At 34.3% G+C, this 18126-nt stretch overlaps 3 protein-coding genes across 11 annotated transcripts; all 3 read left to right on the top strand.

Moving 5' to 3' along the window:
- Positions 1-965: 965 nt before the first annotated feature.
- On the top strand, positions 966-3652 carry LOC105136469 (farnesyl pyrophosphate synthase 1-like). Of its 5 annotated transcripts, XM_011041842.1 has the most exons (7): positions 967-1508; positions 2161-2185; positions 2307-2580; positions 2689-2733; positions 2863-2952; positions 3051-3122; positions 3338-3652. In XM_011041842.1, exons 3-7 carry the CDS (start codon positions 2503-2505, stop codon positions 3455-3457), a joined length of 405 nt encoding a protein of 134 aa, XP_011040144.1. In that variant the 5' UTR covers positions 967-1508; positions 2161-2185; positions 2307-2502; the 3' UTR covers positions 3458-3652. The 5 variants fall into 5 exon arrangements, with proteins under 5 accessions (XP_011040141.1, XP_011040144.1, XP_011040143.1 ...); XM_011041839.1 differs by having other exon boundaries at positions 966-2407; positions 2485-2580; XM_011041841.1 differs by having other exon boundaries at positions 2161-2580.
- A 3993-nt stretch (positions 3653-7645) lies between these two features.
- LOC105136468 (C2 and GRAM domain-containing protein At1g03370-like) lies at positions 7646-12941 on the top strand. The gene is made up of 9 exons (XM_011041837.1): positions 7646-8577; positions 8969-10189; positions 10375-10557; positions 10732-11015; positions 11131-11247; positions 11350-11612; positions 11760-11928; positions 12074-12346; positions 12497-12941. The coding sequence occupies exons 1-9, from the start codon at positions 8220-8222 to the stop codon at positions 12686-12688; spliced, it is 3060 nt and encodes a 1019-aa protein (XP_011040139.1). The 5' UTR covers positions 7646-8219; the 3' UTR covers positions 12689-12941.
- Positions 12942-13706: 765 nt separating this feature from the next.
- Positions 13707-17837, top strand: LOC105136467 (SMAD/FHA domain-containing protein). 5 transcript variants are annotated; one of them, XR_844348.1, is made up of 4 exons: positions 13707-14905; positions 15406-16340; positions 16546-16728; positions 17271-17837. XR_844348.1 is itself a non-coding variant. In XM_011041836.1 (3 exons), exons 2-3 carry the CDS (start codon positions 14439-14441, stop codon positions 16235-16237), a joined length of 1299 nt encoding a protein of 432 aa, XP_011040138.1. In that variant the 5' UTR covers positions 13707-13883; positions 14394-14438; the 3' UTR covers positions 16238-16522. The 5 variants fall into 5 exon arrangements, 3 of the variants coding, with proteins under 3 accessions (XP_011040138.1, XP_011040137.1, XP_011040136.1); XR_844347.1 differs by having other exon boundaries at positions 17266-17837; XM_011041836.1 differs by lacking the exons at positions 16546-16728; positions 17271-17837 and having other exon boundaries at positions 13707-13883; positions 14394-14905; positions 15406-16522.
- Positions 17838-18126: the final 289 nt, after the last annotated feature.

Here is an 18126-nt window from a genome sequence, read left to right as displayed (position 1 = left end):
GGGAGATACGAATAAGCAACTTGCTTTCTCACTTGTTATATTGCTAATGGCATCACATTCTGTTCAATGGACTTCAGTGCCCCGCACTTCATGCCATTTGAGATTTGACCACAGTAAATTGGAATAAATTTTGCGTGGTTTTTACGATCATTTGGAGCTAGGATTTTGATGGGAATATAAATGTGTTGTGTGTCATCACCGTTATATGATAGTATCATCATATTAATTATTAAAAACTAATTTTTTTTAATTTAAATATAGCTGTACTATAAATACAATAATAATTTTAATTAAAAAAATTTTAAAAAAAAAGTTGAGACAGCTAAATTAACTATTTTTTCCTTTAATTTCTAGCTTGTTTATCATTGAATCGGACCGAGATTTTGACATCAGTTTCTAAACATATTATTATTCATTCTCAATAATTAGAATAAAAATTGATGGTGGAGAAGTTGATCATTTTTGACAGAAAATAGAGTTGTCAGTATTATGAGTTTTTCTCAAATATTTTTTTTTAATCTTATTGTATTTCAAAAATAAATTGTTCTTAATGATATATATGTTGTAGTTCTTAGTTGAATTTAAGAAAGAATAATTATAAATTCATTATTTATTAATAGTGAAAGTTTTTAGATGAACTACAGTCCTGTGATTTTTTTCGTATCAAATTTTTCATGTAAAAATTGAATTTAAAAAAGAATAATTATAAATTTATTATTTATTAATAATGAAAGTTTTTAGGTGATCTACAGTTCTGTGGTTTTTTTCGTATCAAATTTTTCATGTAAAAATCTTGATGTTAAGTAGTATGATTGTTGCTTTATATTTGGTGATTGTTTGATTCTAATTTTAATTATAAAAAAAAATTAAAATTTATAAATTATAAATTAATCCGAGCAGATTCATATCCAGTTATTTATTTCTAGTTTTCCAAACAAAATGAATGCAGAATAGGATTCGAAGCATCTGTGATCTAAGAAGAGTTTCAGAGACCATAGAGAGCCCATGCTTCTTTATCTTTTTCATGCAAAGAAAATAAATAAAACAAATTAAATTTGTATGTGGGTGCATTAGCAGACTAATTATTCAACAATTAATTGTTGAATAATCCTTAAGAATCTCAAGTGGTGTAGCTAGATTGAAACATGGACCAATTAAGAAACCTGACATGGAATTCAAACAGTTGTTCTCTCATTTCTCATCCTATTTTTTTCGTAAAAAGAAAAAAAAAACACAGATCATCATGGAAGCCAACAAGAACAAAATGTAGTAAACTACACCATTTTTCTTCCTCTATGTAAGGAAGGAGGGGACATTTACTCAAAGATTATAATCTTCACCACAATCTGTGTCTTGTCAGTCTCTCCTCTAACATCTGTGACAGAGAGTAATTAGCCATGGCAGATCTTAAGTCAACCTTCTTGAATGTCTTCTCTGTCCTCAAGAAAGAGCTTCTTCAGGATCCTGCTTTTGAATGGAGTCCTGATTCTCGTGAACGGGTCGAGAGGGCATTGATTCCTTTTTTATCTCTTGTTGAAAGCTTCAATCTTTGTGTTTCTCCGTTCTGGGGTGCAATTGTTTTTGCTTGATTTGATTGGAAATTAGAATTCAATTGTGAATCTTGAGCCTGAAAATGCTGTTTTGATGGCTTGTTGGTTTGTTTGGTGTGTGTGAAGCGGAACCAAGAATGATTTTGATGCACTAAATTAATGGATAGAGGTTGTAAGTTGAGCAGAAAATATGAGAATCTCTTTGGTTAGTGGTGACGTTTTGAGAGAAAGTTATTGATTTTGTGGAGAATCTGTGAAATAAAAGTGCCCCAAAGCCAAACTTTGCCTTGCATGTTCTTGATCTTGAATTCTTTCCACCACTGCAAGGTTCCTTTGTTCTGCATCTATAATGCCCCAAGTACTGCACTGGGAAAATCTTGGACATGATTAGCAGGCCTAATGATCCTCAAAGCAGCCCAAAAGCACTTTTGGATGATGGTTTTATACTGTTATAGATTGTATCGAGGCCACCTTAGCTTTGCTTGTTTGTGAACTTGGGGTGGAGATTTTGTCTGGGGAGTTTGCTGAAGTACTTGTACGTTTGACCTTACAATGTATGCAGGTTAACCTTTTCTTTTTCCTAATTTTTATATTCATTTTTCTGCTGCAGATGGTGGACTATATTGTGCCTGGAGGTAGGAGTTGAATTGGAAAATCATCCCTCACAAACAAGTTTATTTTAAACGTTTGTGACTATTTACCAGCCTGGAGGAAGCAATCGAATCGTTAAATCAACAATTGCAATATGTTTTCCAGGGAAGCTGAACCGAGGACTCTCTGTGATTTCTGCAAACGAATTCTTTTATTGCGGTTCTCCCTGACCATCTCCACCCCCTAAATGGCAAGCCAATTTATATAGGTCAATTCATATTTTCCACATTGGAGATGTATCAATCAGATTTATTATCTGGCGTTCGACCATTGAATTTACTCATGCTGGTGTGCATTGCTCATGGCGGGTGAGAATCTAGACAACCATGTTGATGCACAGAACATTCTTGTTGAGATGGGAACCTACTTCCAACTACAAGTAAATTTCGTTCTTTCTTTTTTTCTTTTAATAGTGACTGCAACGTATCTTTCTTTTCTCAGATAGATTCTTCATGCACGTCATCACCTTTTCATGTTTCTCGTGCAGGATGATTGCTTGGATTGCTTTGGTGATCCAGAGATAATTGGTAAGGTGAGCTCATATTATGGATAAGAGATGTTGTAATGAACAAAATCCATGGAGGAAATGAAGAAAAGAAGAAGAAGAATAAAGAAAAGGTAATCTGTTTATCTAATTGACTGCAGCTCTTACAGATATCTAATAGGAACAGATATTGAAGATTTTAAGTGCTCTTGCTTGGTTGTGAAGGGTATGGAGATTTGCAATGAAGAGCAAAAGAAACTGTTACATGTAAGAGTAGAGTATTGCTCTATTCACTTTGCTATTTTCTGATGAAAACTTCGGAAGTGAGGTAAGGTTTGTCTATTGACTGTGTTATGTCCTTCCAGGAAAACTATGGGAAACCTGACCCAGCGAATGAAGCACAAGTGAAGGCCCTGTATAATGATCTGAACCTTCAGGTTTGAACTTGATCTCAAGTAGAAAGTGCTTAAAATTCTCCAAACGATAGCATATACTACTGTACAAGTGTTTTGCTTTGCATGGATGTGTAAAGATGTAGCTTTCCTTTTATGAGTTGATCGGCAAACTTGTTCGGATATACAGACAATGTGGTATTCTGTCCTTGAGTTTTCCTTTCTCTTATAGATAATAATCTCGTATTTTGACTATATAGGGTGTATTTGCGGACTCCGAGACCAAAACCTATGAGAAGCTGATAACTTCTATTGAAGATCATCCTAGCAAAGCAGTGTTGAAGTCCTTCTTGGCTAAAATTTGCCAGAGGCAGAAATAGAGAACCATCAGCAGAAGAATGGATGATGCCGAACAATGCAAGGCTTTTTTTTTCCCCAAAATTGTATTTGTAGTTTCCTAATTGAGGATGATTGTTCTTCTTGCATCCCATCACTCAAACAATCTTGGTATTGTTGGTGCTTACGTATCATTGAATAAACAATGGTCATCATTAACAAGAATGAAGCTGTCTGACTTATCTAATTTTGCAGAGACTTTGGCTTCATCATTAACAAGAATGAAGCTGTCTGCGTCTTTAAAGTGTTTAGCTAGCCAATATACACTGCAATTTTGCGTGGTTTCGCTGAAAACTCTTTCTTGAAATCTTAGTTAAGAGAAGTCTACAATTTATAGCTTTTTTTAAAAAAAATTATTTTTTCAAACTATAACTCTAAAAGCTACCTTCATCTTTGATTCCATACGTGATCATTAGCCGAGTACAACTCGATGAAAACTTCAATTTCAATTCATGAACTGGTAGCAGTTAATTTATTTGTTTTCCTGCTGAATATGAGTCAACTTTCTTACCTTCAATGGTTGGAAAGTTGTGTTAATGGCTTATATTCTTTCTGCTAAACCCATTGAACTCTATCTAATTTGGCTGAAATCGTATAATATAAGGTTCAGTTGACTCAATTAATAGCACATAACTAAACAAGAGGGTTCAATCACCTTGACGAAGGACAAGCTTCAACTTGACCTGCAAAGATCTAGCACGCATCCTCTGCACTACAAGGGCCCAACACTGAAAAAGTAAAGTGCTTTTTCAGAATCCCATCTGCCAAGCCATCTGGATCCCATCCCTTAGAACTTGAAGCTCGCGAAGTCCAGGAAAGGGAACAAAAAAGACAATGAGTCCCAAACAAAAATAAGATCAACTGGTGTAAACACTGATACCAGCTTTTCAAAAACTTACATGTGGTGTGTTCCTCAACTTGGTCCTATGAATCACTCTTCTGGCTTGTAGACACGCCAAGAAATCTACAGCAAACTCTTCTACTCTAGCACGAGTCTTCAAAAAATCATCCTCTTCTTCATCATGGCCAGCTTCCTCTCGTGAGTCATTATCATCAGTATGAACTTCCTTCTTCATTATTGTTTTTCAAGAAAGATTGCGAGAGGCATAGGATAGCAAAAACCTTCAAGGAACAACTTCTCTAATAGTCTACTTGTTTCACTATCACAACAACTCGACTGTGTCTTCTTTAATTTAGACTGATAATCATGATGATTAACATGGTCCATGCATGTTCAAAGTCTTGAAAGAATACTAGCTTTCCTGTGACAATCTAGATCGCAATTGCCATCCATACTCGAATTCATAATATGCTTCCTTGTTAATTAAGAGAAACAACTAGAGAGAAATTAACAAGGTTAAAATAATCAACATCTAATCCATCTCTCCCGCTTCCATCATCAACGTTATTGTTGTTAGCAAGAGAAGAAGATGATAGATTTTTCAGTTCTTGGAATCTTGATGGTCAAGTTGGATAATTTTTTTTTTTATTATCTAGCTTTTATTCCTTCAAAATTAACACATCATTAATAATGAAATCCAGGTTTGAGGTTTCTGGGGTGTTTGGTACAATTTATCCTTTTATTTTAAGTATTTTTTTTAAAGTGAACTTTACTCTAAAAAAATATTAAATTCATGTTTTTAGTTTTTTTTTATTTTTCTAATTTACTGATATTAAAAAAAAAATTTAATATATTTTCAAGGGAAAAATTATTTTTAAAAATGTCTTGCACCGTAATTCCAAAACCAATAAAAATAAAATGTATGATAAAACAAATTCCCATTAATTATATTAATAATAGAATTATTCAAGTAATCAACATCAACAGTATTATTAGATAGCATATACATATAAAATCGACCATAGAAGGTTGAATGTGGAGAAGGGCTCTGCCATTTCTCTTATTCTCTGCCATTGTTTGGGGCATGAATTGACGGTGCTTAACCGTTATCAATGGCTGAGTGCTTTGACCCTAATGATTGGCTAACTTTCTTTGACCTTTTAGAATTCTAACATAGTAAAACATAATTTTAATAAAATAACAGAGTGGTAATAAACAAAAAATTCTGGGTATACCCTTAAACTTTGATGAAAATATTAATAATATTATTAAAAAAAATTTAATAAAATAAATTCAATTAAATACATCATAAATAATAAATAAAATAAATTATATTAGCCATTTAAAGGTGTTAAGGACTCACTTTTCCATTCTAGCTAACGCTTGTGATATTTTTTTAATATTATTAAATTATTTTTATTAAATGTTTTTTAATAATACCAATAATGTCTTCTTTGATGTTTCGGTATATTTTTAGGATTTTTTTTCTTTACTTTCTTTTCATAAAATTTTTTATTCAATAATGTTTAAGAAGGTATATTTATAAATTATGAATTATAAATATTATTTATGACCTTTTAAATTATATTATTTCTCTAAATTTTTTTATTATGTTATTTTGTCAAAAAAATTTATTATGCTAGAATAAAAAAAAAACTCAATTTATGTTTATCACTTAGTGGTCTAATCAAACGTGGCTGCCATTTTTATTTTATTTTCTTCGGTGGGAGAAGACACCAACCGGAAGTAGAATACATGCACCCATTTACTTGCAGTTCTTTTTATTATTATTATTCCTTCTGAAAAAGTCTATGAGCTTTTAATATATATAGTCCACTCCTCCTCCCAAATTAGCTCATCAATGACCAACCAAATACTATCTCCTAACATGACTTTATTCTCTTAGAATCCCCCCATCAATTGCATAATAAATCTTGAATATTAATCAATAAAAAGTGACCTCAATTCTAAAGAATCCTTGCTTTTATGATTAAGATGCCAAGACTCAGGTACTATTAGTAGTTTTTTGTTTTTAGTTACTTTTAATAAATTCATTAGTGTTTTTGATTTGCTAATTTTAAAATTTTAAAAAATACTTTTTAAAAAAATCTTATTTTATAATATCAAATAAACATTAAGACACTATTTAGAATTGTGGTTGGAACACGTTTTATTAAAATTTTAAATATTTTTTAAATTTTTAAATAAACATTAAGACACTATTTAGAATGTGGTTGGAACACGCTTTATTAAAATTTTAAATATTTTTTTAAAAAGTTTTGAAATTAATATCTTTTTGATCATTTTAATATGATGATATTAAAAATAAAAAAAATATTATTTTAATATATTTAAAAAAAATACTTTGAAAAACATATTACACTACAATCTCAAATACTATCTAAATATGTTTGGTATTGTGATAGTTTTTGTGGTTAATATCTTAAAAAATATTTTTAGTTGAGGTTTTAATAAATATATATTCGGTTAAAACTGCTGCCATATAAATTTTTACATGTAAAATAAATGAAAAACAAATCTTTATAAATAAAAATCAGATTATCTTAACTTCTATAAAATCAAGATTTAAAAAAGTTATTTGACAAACAACATGATTTTTTCTATAATTTGAAAAAAACAGGAGCTACTATAATATTAATTTTTTAAAAAATAAAACTAAATACATCATTAAAATCATTTTAAGAATAAAATTTAACTCAATTTAAAAATACTTTTGATTAAATATTCATGTGTGTGTATGTTATATACAATTCTACATTCTCATTGTTATCTCAAGTTATTAATAAGTGTAAATAACTTGTTAAAACCAAATTTACATATAAAAAAATTAATAAACATATTAATTTAAGTGTAAATAACTTGTTAAAACCAAATATGAGAAAAACATTACAATTAATACTCTAACTGTTAAAACCAAAAAAAGAAAAGAAAGGAAGATCTAAACATTATTGCTAGCAATGTCTATTGATTAATTGAAGAAAGACAACCCCTCGATCTTTAACAAAATCCTTGATTGTTTCAAAAAATAAATAAATAAAATTAGTCAGATAATTATTTTATGATCCAACTTTATTTTATATGTATATGTATATAATATTATAAACTATATGATAAAAGAAATGGTGAGTCAATGTGATCCACCTTATGATAAAGGGCAGTCCTTGAAGTCAAAGTCAAATATCATACGCGCAATCTTGCGGTAATATAATAATAAGTAGTTAAGTCTTTGAAGGCAGACGAAGAAAGTCATCGTCTTTCTTCTTCTTCTTTTTGTTTTTTATAAAAAAAAAACATTTCCCTTTAACGATCTTCTTCTTTCTTTAATTTTCCTTTTGGGGTTTATCTTTCTTGCCAAAATAAATAATCTTTTGCTTATTTCAATTCATTTATCTCTCCGTTTGTTTTCGGCCATTGTTTGTTTCTGTTATTATTTTTGTTCATTTTAATTACCCTTTTAATCTCCTTGATTTCTGGTTTTATTTTTGTTCATTTTAATTATCCTGCTAATCACATTGGTTTCTCTTCTGTTTCCTTATCAGATCATAGTTATCACAAGATTTCTTAATTTCTTTTTCTTTAAGAAAACTTCCAGTCTTGATACAGTTTGTCATGTTACTTTGGAAAACAATCCAAGAAGAACCTTTTTGAAGTTTATCAATTTCGCTTCATGTAACAGCTTTTTAAGGATTTCACGTTAAAAAGATTTTGGGTTTTGTCTGTTGTTGTTGTTGTCTGAAGTATGATGTGGAACTTGTTTGCTGGTTCTTCCAAATAAGAAGCTCCAAGAAAGACTTGTTCGTGGTGGTGATATTATATTTTTGGTGCAAAATATTAGTGGTTTTGATCCAGTTTTGGGTAAAGCTTAAGCCTTTTGGTTGTATACTATGGGAGGATTGAGGCTTTTTGTTCGTGTGATAGAGGCAAGGAATTTGCCACCAACGGATCCAAATGGCCTAAGTGATCCATATGCCAAGTTGCGGTTAGGGAAGCAGAAGTGCAAGACCAAAGTGGTGAAGAAGAACTTGAACCCAAGTTGGGAAGAAGAGTTCAGTTTTAAAGTGGGGGACTTGAATGAGGATCTTGTAGTGTGTGTATTAGATGAAGACAAGTTCTTTAATGACGATTTTGTTGGGCTGATTAAGGTTCCTGTATCGCGAGTTTTTGATGCGGAAGATAAGTCTCTTGGCACTGCTTGGTACTCTCTGCAACCCAAAAACAAGAAGTCTAAGATCAAGGAATGTGGTATGTTTTGATTTTCTAGTAAAACTAAAGTCTTGCTTCTTCTTCTTTTTCCAGCAGTTATGTGGTCGTCTTTTTTAAAGTGTATGATTTGTGAAAGCTATTCAGTCCTCTTTTAGTATTAATGCTTAGGTTGGATGTTGGTTGTTTCCATCTTAATCTGCTGTCCTTTGCTAAGACCGAATCCTGTTTGATGTTAGAGTTTTGATTGAGTTGTGTGCGTGCTTGATTCTGATTTTTTTTTTTTATTTATAACCTAGTATAAGATCTGGCTTTGGGATAAACTTTAGAGTTTACATTGTACATTGCTTTCTCTAAATTTTTGTCCCGGCACAATTGATGTATGACATTACTGATTGGAATTTCCATGCTTCATCTTTTGTTTCTCCAACAGGTGAAATTCTTTTAAGTATATGTGTTTCTCAATCTATTCCTGAATTGAACTGCAATGGTTCGAGGAAGAATGTGGACATAATGCAATCTCCGTCTAGGTCATTTAATGGGATGACCAACTCTTCTTCAGCTAGATCAGAAGAAACTGCTTCATCTAAAGAAGACAAGTTTTTTGCACAGAAAAATTTAGCTGGGAGAATTGCTCAAATATTTAACAAAAATTCAGATGCGATTTCAGCCACTACAAGTAGAAGCACTGAAATTTCAGAGCAATCAGAAACTGATGGATCTGAGGTTTGTGATGATAAGGCCGAGGACCAGTCCTCTTCTGTCAACTTTGAAGAACTTATGAAAGAGATGAAATCTAGAGATGTAGGAAGTGAAGTTCCAAAGAACCTACCAGGAGGAGTCCTTGTGGATCAATCGTATTTGATTGCAACCCCAGATTTAAACTCTCTTTTGTTTTCACCTGATTCGAGTTTTGCCAGATCATTGCCAGACTTCCTGGGAAATTCAGAACAGCAATTTGGTCCTTGGAAATTTGAGAATGGTAGTGAGAGCTTGAAAAGAGTAATTACTTATGTTAGGGCACCATCCAAGTTAGTTGGTGCTGTGAAAGCTAGTGAGGACCAGATTTATGTGAAAGTAGATGGGAAGACATTTGCTATTTTGAATTGTGTGAGCACTCCGGATGTTATGTATGGGAGCACCTTTAAAGTCGAATTGCTTTACTGCATTACACCTGGTCCTGAGTTGCCATCAGGAGAGGAAACTTCACATTTGGTTATATCCTGGCGCATGAATTTTTTACAGAGTACCATGTTTAAAAGCATGATAGAAAATGGAGCCCGTGCAGGTCTAAAGGACAGTTTTGAGCTATTTTCAACGTTTTTATCTCAAAATGTTAAGCCAGTTGATTTGAAGGACGTGGGATCCAGTAAGGAACAGGTTCTGGCTTCATTGAAGGCAGAACCCCAATCAGACAGGAAGCTGGCTGTACGGTATTTTGGTAACTTTACTGTAGTTTCTGCGTTTTTTATGGGACTGTATGTGTTTGTGCACATCTGGCTAGCTGCACCAAATGCAATTCAAGGGCTCGAGTTTCTCGGGCTTGACTTGCCAGATTCAATTGGTGAAGTCCTTGTATGTAGTGTCCTGGCTCTTCAGTGTGAAAGGGTGTTAGGGTTACTTTCACGCTTCATGCAGGCTAGAGCTCAAAAGGGTAATATTCAAACTCGTTTCTGCATGTCTTCATAAACTACCAATAACTATGCAATTCCATTTTCTGTCTTTGGCTGAATGCCTGAGGTATCTGTATGTTGTTTAACTATTGTTTGTTTTGACAAATTGAACTTTATATTGTTAGTGTTGCTGATTCTTGGCCTTTTCTTCTGTTTCCAATTATAGGCACTGATCATGGAGTCAAAGCACAAGGAGATGGCTGGCTGCTTACAGTTGCCTTGATCGAGGGAAGTCATTTGCCTACTGTTGATTCAAGTGGCTTCTGCGACCCATACGTGGTATTCACCTGCAATGGGAAAACTAAAACAAGCTCTATCAAGTTTCAGAAATCTGATCCTCTGTGGAATGGTCAGTTTGTCTATCAATTTTCCATTTATAGATATGCATTTTTTTTTCCTGAACTGTTTAGAAATTGTATGGATAGTGCGATCCTCATATTGAAATGCTTTTAGATTCAATGATAATTATGATTCAAACCATCTTTTAATTGATCATTGTAATGAAATGCCTTGGATGTTGCAGAAATATTCGAATTTGATGCCATGGATGACCCTCCTTCTGTGCTGGATGTGGATGTTTATGATTTTGATGGACCTTTTGATGAAGCCATGTCCTTGGGACATACAGAGATTAATTTTGTAAAATCTAATTTATCAGATTTAGCTGATGTGTGGGTTCCTCTTCAAGGAAAGTTAGCACAAGCATGTCAGTCTAAGCTGCACTTAAGGATTTTCTTGAACAATACGAGAGGTAGCAATGTTGTTAAAGAGTACTTAAGTAAGATGGAGAAAGAGGTGGGGAAGAAGGTAAATGGCTGGCAATTCTGCATTAGTGTTTTACTTTGTTAATGTACTGTATATTTTGTATGTATTCTGCCTATGCTTTCTTACCCACTTAAATTGTTAATGGGATTTTTTGTAGATAAATGTGCGTTCTCCTCAAACAAATTCAGCCTTCCAAAAGGTTTTTGGGCTTCCACCAGAGGAATTCCTAATCAATGACTTCACCTGTCACTTGAAACGAAAGATGCCATTACAGGTGCTGTTCGTGTAACTATGTCATCTCAAATTTGTTATCTACAAGTTTAAATGTTGTCGCCTTCTTAAGTTTTTTAGTATGACTTCTGATTGTATCTTTCAGGGTCGGCTGTTTCTGTCAGCAAGAATAATTGGATTCTATGCAAATTTATTTCGGCAAAAGACTAAATTTTTCTTTCTTTGGGAGGACATAGAGGACATTCAAATTTATACTCCTACTCTATCATCAATGGGTAGTCCAGTTATTGTTATAACTCTTCGACAAGGCAGGGGTATGGACGCCAGGCATGGAGCAAAGAATATTGATGATGAAGGGAGGCTGAAGTTCCATTTCCAATCTTTTGTATCTTTTAATGTAGCACATAGGTTAGTAACAAATGATATATAAGACCTTTGGTCTTTCTGATACAGAAAACTATTTTATCATCATAAATGTGACAATAATGGATAAGAGCTGGTCATCTATGACATATATAATTTAATTTGTGCTTGTTTTTTTTTTGCACTGAGCAGGACAATCATGGCATTGTGGAAGGCCAGATCATTGAGTCTTGAACAGAAGGTGCAAATAGTTGAAGAAGATTCAGAAACCAAAATTCTTCAAACGGAGGAGAGTGGGTCTTTCTTGGGTCTTGAGGAAGTCAGCATGTCTGAGGTTTATGCTGCTTCATTTTCTGTCCCTGTAAGCTCACTCTCTCCTCATTGTATGAGCTTTCGTGCATATATTTGTACATGCCATGATCATTCCTGTACATTTTGGATTTGTTTATCTTAGTCTGCACATTGTGCAAATTTGTCTTTGTCTGATGGTGGATATCATGTTTTAGACCAATTTCGTAATGGAGATGTTTGGTGGGGGTGAATTGGATCGTAAAGTGATGGAGAAAGCTGGTTGTCTTAGCTATTCTTACACGCCATGGGAATCGGTGAAGACTGATGTACATGAGAGGCAAATATACTACAGATTTGATAAGCGTGTATCTCGTTTTGGAGGAGATGTCACAAGTACACAGCAGAAATACCCCCTCTCTGATAGGAAAGGTTGGCTTGTCGAAGAGGTTATGACTCTTCATGGAGTTCCACTGGGTGACTATTTTAATGTATGGCCAGAACTTTGATTGCTTACACTGTGACTGTATCTTCTGTAGCTATCTTTGTTTCTGATGCTATTAATTCTGCTCCTCACTTTTGGCTTTTATTTTCTGTTTGTGGTGTGTTTTAATTGACTGTTTTCTTTCATTTTTTTGAAGCTTCACCTGAGATATCAAGTTGAGGATTTTCCCTCAAGACTGAAAGGCTGTCATGTGCGTGTATCCATTGGAGTTGCATGGCTGAAAAGCACCCGGCATCAAAAAAGGATTTCAAAGAACATTCTCTCAAATCTGCAAGATCGCCTGAAGGTGATTTTTAGTCTAGTCGAGAAGGAGTTTGTGAATAGATAATGAATGGTTTTCAGGCTACTTCTGTGTATTTTGTGCGACGGGCTTAGTTGGAGATGGCTGATTGTTTGCATACATATATATATATACACCTTCAGCAGCAAACCAACACACGCTGTCCATTCATCAGGGCATTGCCATCGGTCTAGAGATTGTGTGTATTAAAAAGCTATAAATTATTAGTTAAAACAAAACACGTGGAAAAGGTTGTAATCTCTAAATTAGTGATTCCCGTGCTGACACGCAGTCGCTGTTATTCCCAGGCTGATGAGAAATTATGACATTTGAAATGTAATTATATATATATATATATATATATCACAATTATAATTATAAAATAAGATAATAAATAACGTATTAATTATAAAATGACATGGATAAATTAAATTTTATTAACTTAGTTTATAACTTTTAATAGCGATCTAAATTAATCTAATAATTTCTTGTGTTGATTTAATATAAAATAAATATTCCCATAAAAAAATATATTAAAAATTTAAGCTTGAAATTATTTTTACGTCATTGATCATCTATTTTATATCAAAGATTATTTCTTAAATCCTTAGCTAACTGAATATCTGATTTGAGATTTTCTTTTTTCAACTAAAAATACAAATAAATAAAGAAAAGAAGAATAAAAATATAGGAAGACTTCATTATCGTCATCGGCGTTCTACTCAATTATCAATTTCATCAATAAACAATTAATTTTATCATTTTCATCCCAAAGCTATTCAGCACCTATGATAATAAATTTATATTTGAATATGCATTTAACTTTTTAAATTATGTGCAAATTATATAATTAATTTTGGTGGATTCGCCTAAAATCTCATCAAATATATAGTATGAATTTCAGTATATTCAAAGATTAAAAAGTATTTTATTATATAATTAAGATTTGAGCTATTAACCCTTTTCTTAGAGAAAGGAACGACTCAGCAAGGATTTGTTTGGTATTAAAATAAAACATGGTAGATCTCTGTAAAATAATAAATATAATCAAGATTTTATGTTAAAAAAATAAAAAATTAAAAAGAAAGAAAGAAACAGACAGGGAAAATCAGGGCTTGAGCCTTAAAAGGAAGCAGCTTTGTTTTCTCTACCTGGGCTCGCTGCTGTTGCTGCGTCGATCTCCTCTCCCTCTCTTTCTCCCTCCAAAGCCAACACCGTCACATCCCACTAAAAACAGCTTCAGGTAAACTCCCCAAAGTCCAACTCCTTAGTTGTTTAGATTAAAAGCTTAAAAAAGACGAATTCTTTTTTGCTCTCTCAGTTGGTATCTGATCATGGGATCAATTTGCATCCTTTTCTTTCTCTATTTTTTCCCCAATTAAATACTGCTTACTGCTGTTTCTTGCAAAAGGGTGATGTAAAGTTTGCTTCTTTTGAATCCAAAATCTTTTAGTTTTGGTTTTTGAGTCAGATTTTGATGTTCATGGTAACTTTGTAAATGAAATCTGGGTGTTTTGATTGACAAGTGTAGATTTTTAGTTTCAATGTCACTCTTTTAGTTACTTTTGTTTGTAGCAAATAAGTATTTGCTACAAACTCTCCTATATAGAATTTGGATTTAGGGTTTTGGATGCGAGGGTGTGGTGCTGCTTGAGCTTGTTGATTGTCTTCACTTGAAAAATATGCAAATTTGGATATCTTGGTCGGTTTGTTTGTCGATGATAATGCCACATTATGGTGCTGTTTAGTCCAGGAATCATATTGAGGAACTGTGTTTGGTAACGAAGGGGAACCTAGAATGTATGGTAGAGCAGGTCTTGAGCGTTTTAAAAAAGCTCAATCTACTGAACCCTTCTCAGTCTCTGTCAATTCTGCTCCCAAGACCGCTACCCAACCTGCTGTTAACACTGTTTCGCAACCCTCAGTTCAGTATTCACAATCTAAGACACAATCCCAGTTCCGAGACCAACCTTATGTTGCTCAAAAACCTGCTGTGCCGGAGGCCGGACCATTGCTAGGGCATACTCAGCCGGTGACGCAGGTTGGAGGAGGGCAGTCAACTTGGCAGCCACCAGACTGGGCGATTGAGCCTCGTCCTGGAGTTTATTATCTTGAGGTTTTGAAGGACGGAGAGGTTCTTGATCGCATTAGTTTGGATAGGCGGAGGCATATCTTCGGGAGGCAAATCCACACTTGTGATTTTGTGCTTGATCATCAGTCCGTTTCACGCCAGCATGCTGCTGTCATTCCTCACAAGAATGGAAGGTTAGATCTTTGCTCTAGTTTTTATTGATGCAGTTTTACTTGGCCTCCAAGTTTTGGTTCTGTCTAATTCTGCATTGTAACCTTGTTGCAATATTTATAGGTGTCATCATAGAAGTTACAGGCCATGATGTTCCATGTATTAAGCATCCTTAATTAAGCTTTGATATGCTGAATTTGACAGTTTTTTCATTTAATGTTGGTTGACCTGCGCTTTTATTGTCATGTAGTTGCTAGGTGCAAGTATGACACGGACAAGATAATAATACTGACAAAGTAGAAACAAATAGTAATTGCTGATTTTAACTGTGAAATGGAAGCTAGATTGGTTTTTGCTATTGGTATGTTTCACAGTTGATATTTTTCTCATCCAAGGATCAAGATTATGAAGTTAAAGTCAATTGTGGAGAAGGTTTATAGCTAGATGATCTGGATTGGCAATGCATTAATGTTCGTTATAGCTTTCTTAAGTTCACAAATTTCAAAATTCATGTGCTCTGCAGCATTTTTGTAATTGATTTGGGGTCTGCACATGGTACTTTTGTGGCAAATGAACGTTTGACTAAAGATACCCCTGTTGAACTGGAAGCGGGGCAGTCTTTGCGGTTTGCTGCATCAACACGAACTTATATCTTGAGAAAGAATGATGCAGCTCTTTTTCCTCGTCCTCCACCTCCCTCAGAAATTAACCTACCACCCCCACCTGATCCATCTGATGAAGAAGCTGTTGTTGCATATAATACTTTTCTGAATCGTTATGGTCTAACTAAGCCTGATCAACCAACTAAATCGAGTGAATCAAGTGGCTCATTAAGCAGAAGACATGATGGCCAGCAGTTGGGGAGAGCTGCTAAGAGAATAAAAAAGACAAGGGTTGCTTTCAGGGATCAAGTTGGCGGTGAGCTGGTTCAAGTTGTTGGTTTTTCAGATGGTGCAGATGTAGAAACAGAGCCTGGTCCAATAGGTGTAAAAGAAGGAAGCCTTGTTGGAAAATACGAGTCTCTTGTACAGGTTACAGTAATACCCAAAGGTAAGGAACAATTCTCAGCAAAGGAACATAATGCTTCCCAAAAAGGAGTGACTAGTAGATTACAAGAAGTCTTGAATAAGGTCAAAACTACTACAAAAAGTGGGATGTATGATGATCTTTATGGAGAATCATTTGCTGGAAAAGTGGGCTCTTCCTGGGCATATTCTTCTGATAGTTCTGCTGGTAATCTAGCTTCTCCAACAAAAGATGGCCAGGGGAATGCTATTGGTACTTTGAGTGGAAAACCTGAAAATAACCAGAGCGCTTATGATGACAACGATGATGATGATTTATTTGGTGACTAGTTGAAGTGAGGGAGCATGTTGCTTATTCTAATTGTTTTGTTTTGTGCACTGGAAAGCAGCAGTGTGTTTGACATTGGTGCCAGACGATGTCCTGAGGTAACAGGTATAAGAGGCCATTGCTCCCCCTTGTAATTTGGAATTTATCAGCAATTGTTTCTTTGTAATGGCAACTGCCTATCTGGGGTTATATTTTGTAACTCACTAGCACCTTTTAGCCTTCAAGCTTGGGTTAATCTAGACAAAATGGAATAGAATTAAGCTTTGGCAAATTTTTTAGCTGGTTATCAAACTCTCTTGTGGTGATTCAGGTCCTACTTGCTGTGCTTGTACTTTGCATCCTGGTGACTAGGAAACTCATGTTAATTTGTTTAAGGTACTGACAGTAGAACAATCTCTATCTCCCGAGACAGCATGGGCTTCCTCGACTACTGTCATTTCCTCATGTTCTCAAACTCCTTGGCGGCCCTGGAAATTGTTTTGAATGGCACAAGGTAAGATAAGATCATAGCTCCTCTTGTGATGAACACAAAATCCTGGGTTATCTAAATTCATCCCAAGGACAGAAGACTAAAGAATTGTTTCAGAAAATAAAATTTGCTTTCCTATTCTCTTCATTCTCTCAAGTAAATTTCAAGCTCATTGTTCTCTTTTCCTCCAAATTTCATAGTAGTGATCACAAACTGAACCGAAAGAAGTTAAAAAGTAGAAGTTACATGTTATCGAGTTCAAAAGGGTGCCCTTGTCCAGAGCATGAAAATGACGTAAGGGTAATTGCGAGTGTTGAAAAGCATTCTATTGACTTTACTGTGCATGTTATCATTATCTTAATTAGCTCGAGAATCCATGCAAGGGAAAAAATGATTGTGCAACACTTAAGGGTCCTTTACTTTTTGAATGCCATCATAGTTTCCACTCCAAGCATATTGGTTTGCATCATATTCACATATATAGTGATAAAATTTCTAGCTAGTTTAGATTGCTGTTCCCAAAAAATTGGGTAATTGACAGCTCTATTTTTACTGTGAAAGGAAAGGATCCCCCAATTCTCTTCAGAGAGCCAATCCAATTATGCCAAAGATTTTGGGCTATTGCTTAACGCAAGGAGCAATAGCCCAGAGCCAGCGTTCGTTTTTTAGGGCAATACACTGAGATGGCCCCGTGGATACTGCTTATAGATGCATAGATATGACATGGGATTCAAATTTCATTGATGAAGAAAGAAATGCGAGGCCTACTTGCCACCATAGACGCAATGAAAATAGAAGACAATGCGCGGTGGCATCAACTAATATTGACTGCCCAAATGTGGGAAGAAAGGCTACTCTACTCTTCCACGGGACAGTATTGTAGGTCCATACGGTATAGAGTAGAGATTGACTAGTGGCATTCTTAAACCCTATGTTTCTTACCTATGCCTAACCTTTCATTGTAACCTAGGTTGACACATAACTTCTTCAACAGTGTAGTTATCATGGCCTCTAAGAATGTTTTTATTTTCTTGAAGGCTTTTCTTATTGATGATACATCCATGATTGATTCATGTTAATTTTCTGTTCATGAATAAATTTTTCTTGGAATCAAGGCCTTTTTTTCCTGTGGATTCAGGGTATGTTTATCCACTCCGTTCAAACAATATACTATATTTATCTATTCTGGCTTGAAAAAACATAAAAAATTAATATTTTTTCAAGCTAAATTCAGATTAAAATGCAGCATTACCATACCACGTAGATGAACAAAGTCTTGATGGTCAGTAGTGGCCACTTAGCATCATCTTTTTCGCGGCCGACATGGGAACCTCAAAATCAAAGGATCCAAGTTGTTGAAATGGCTAGCTTGATAGATTCTCTGGTTGGTCGGAGTTCGATTCGTTACCACTTCTTTTTTCT

Source organism: Populus euphratica, unplaced genomic scaffold (genome assembly GCF_000495115.2).
Source record: "Populus euphratica unplaced genomic scaffold, PopEup_1.0 scaffold142.1, whole genome shotgun sequence".
Lineage (NCBI taxonomy): Eukaryota > Viridiplantae > Streptophyta > Magnoliopsida > Malpighiales > Salicaceae > Populus > Populus euphratica.
The sequence above is the reverse complement of the archived record's forward strand: the minus strand, read 5'-3'. Positions and strand labels throughout refer to the sequence as shown.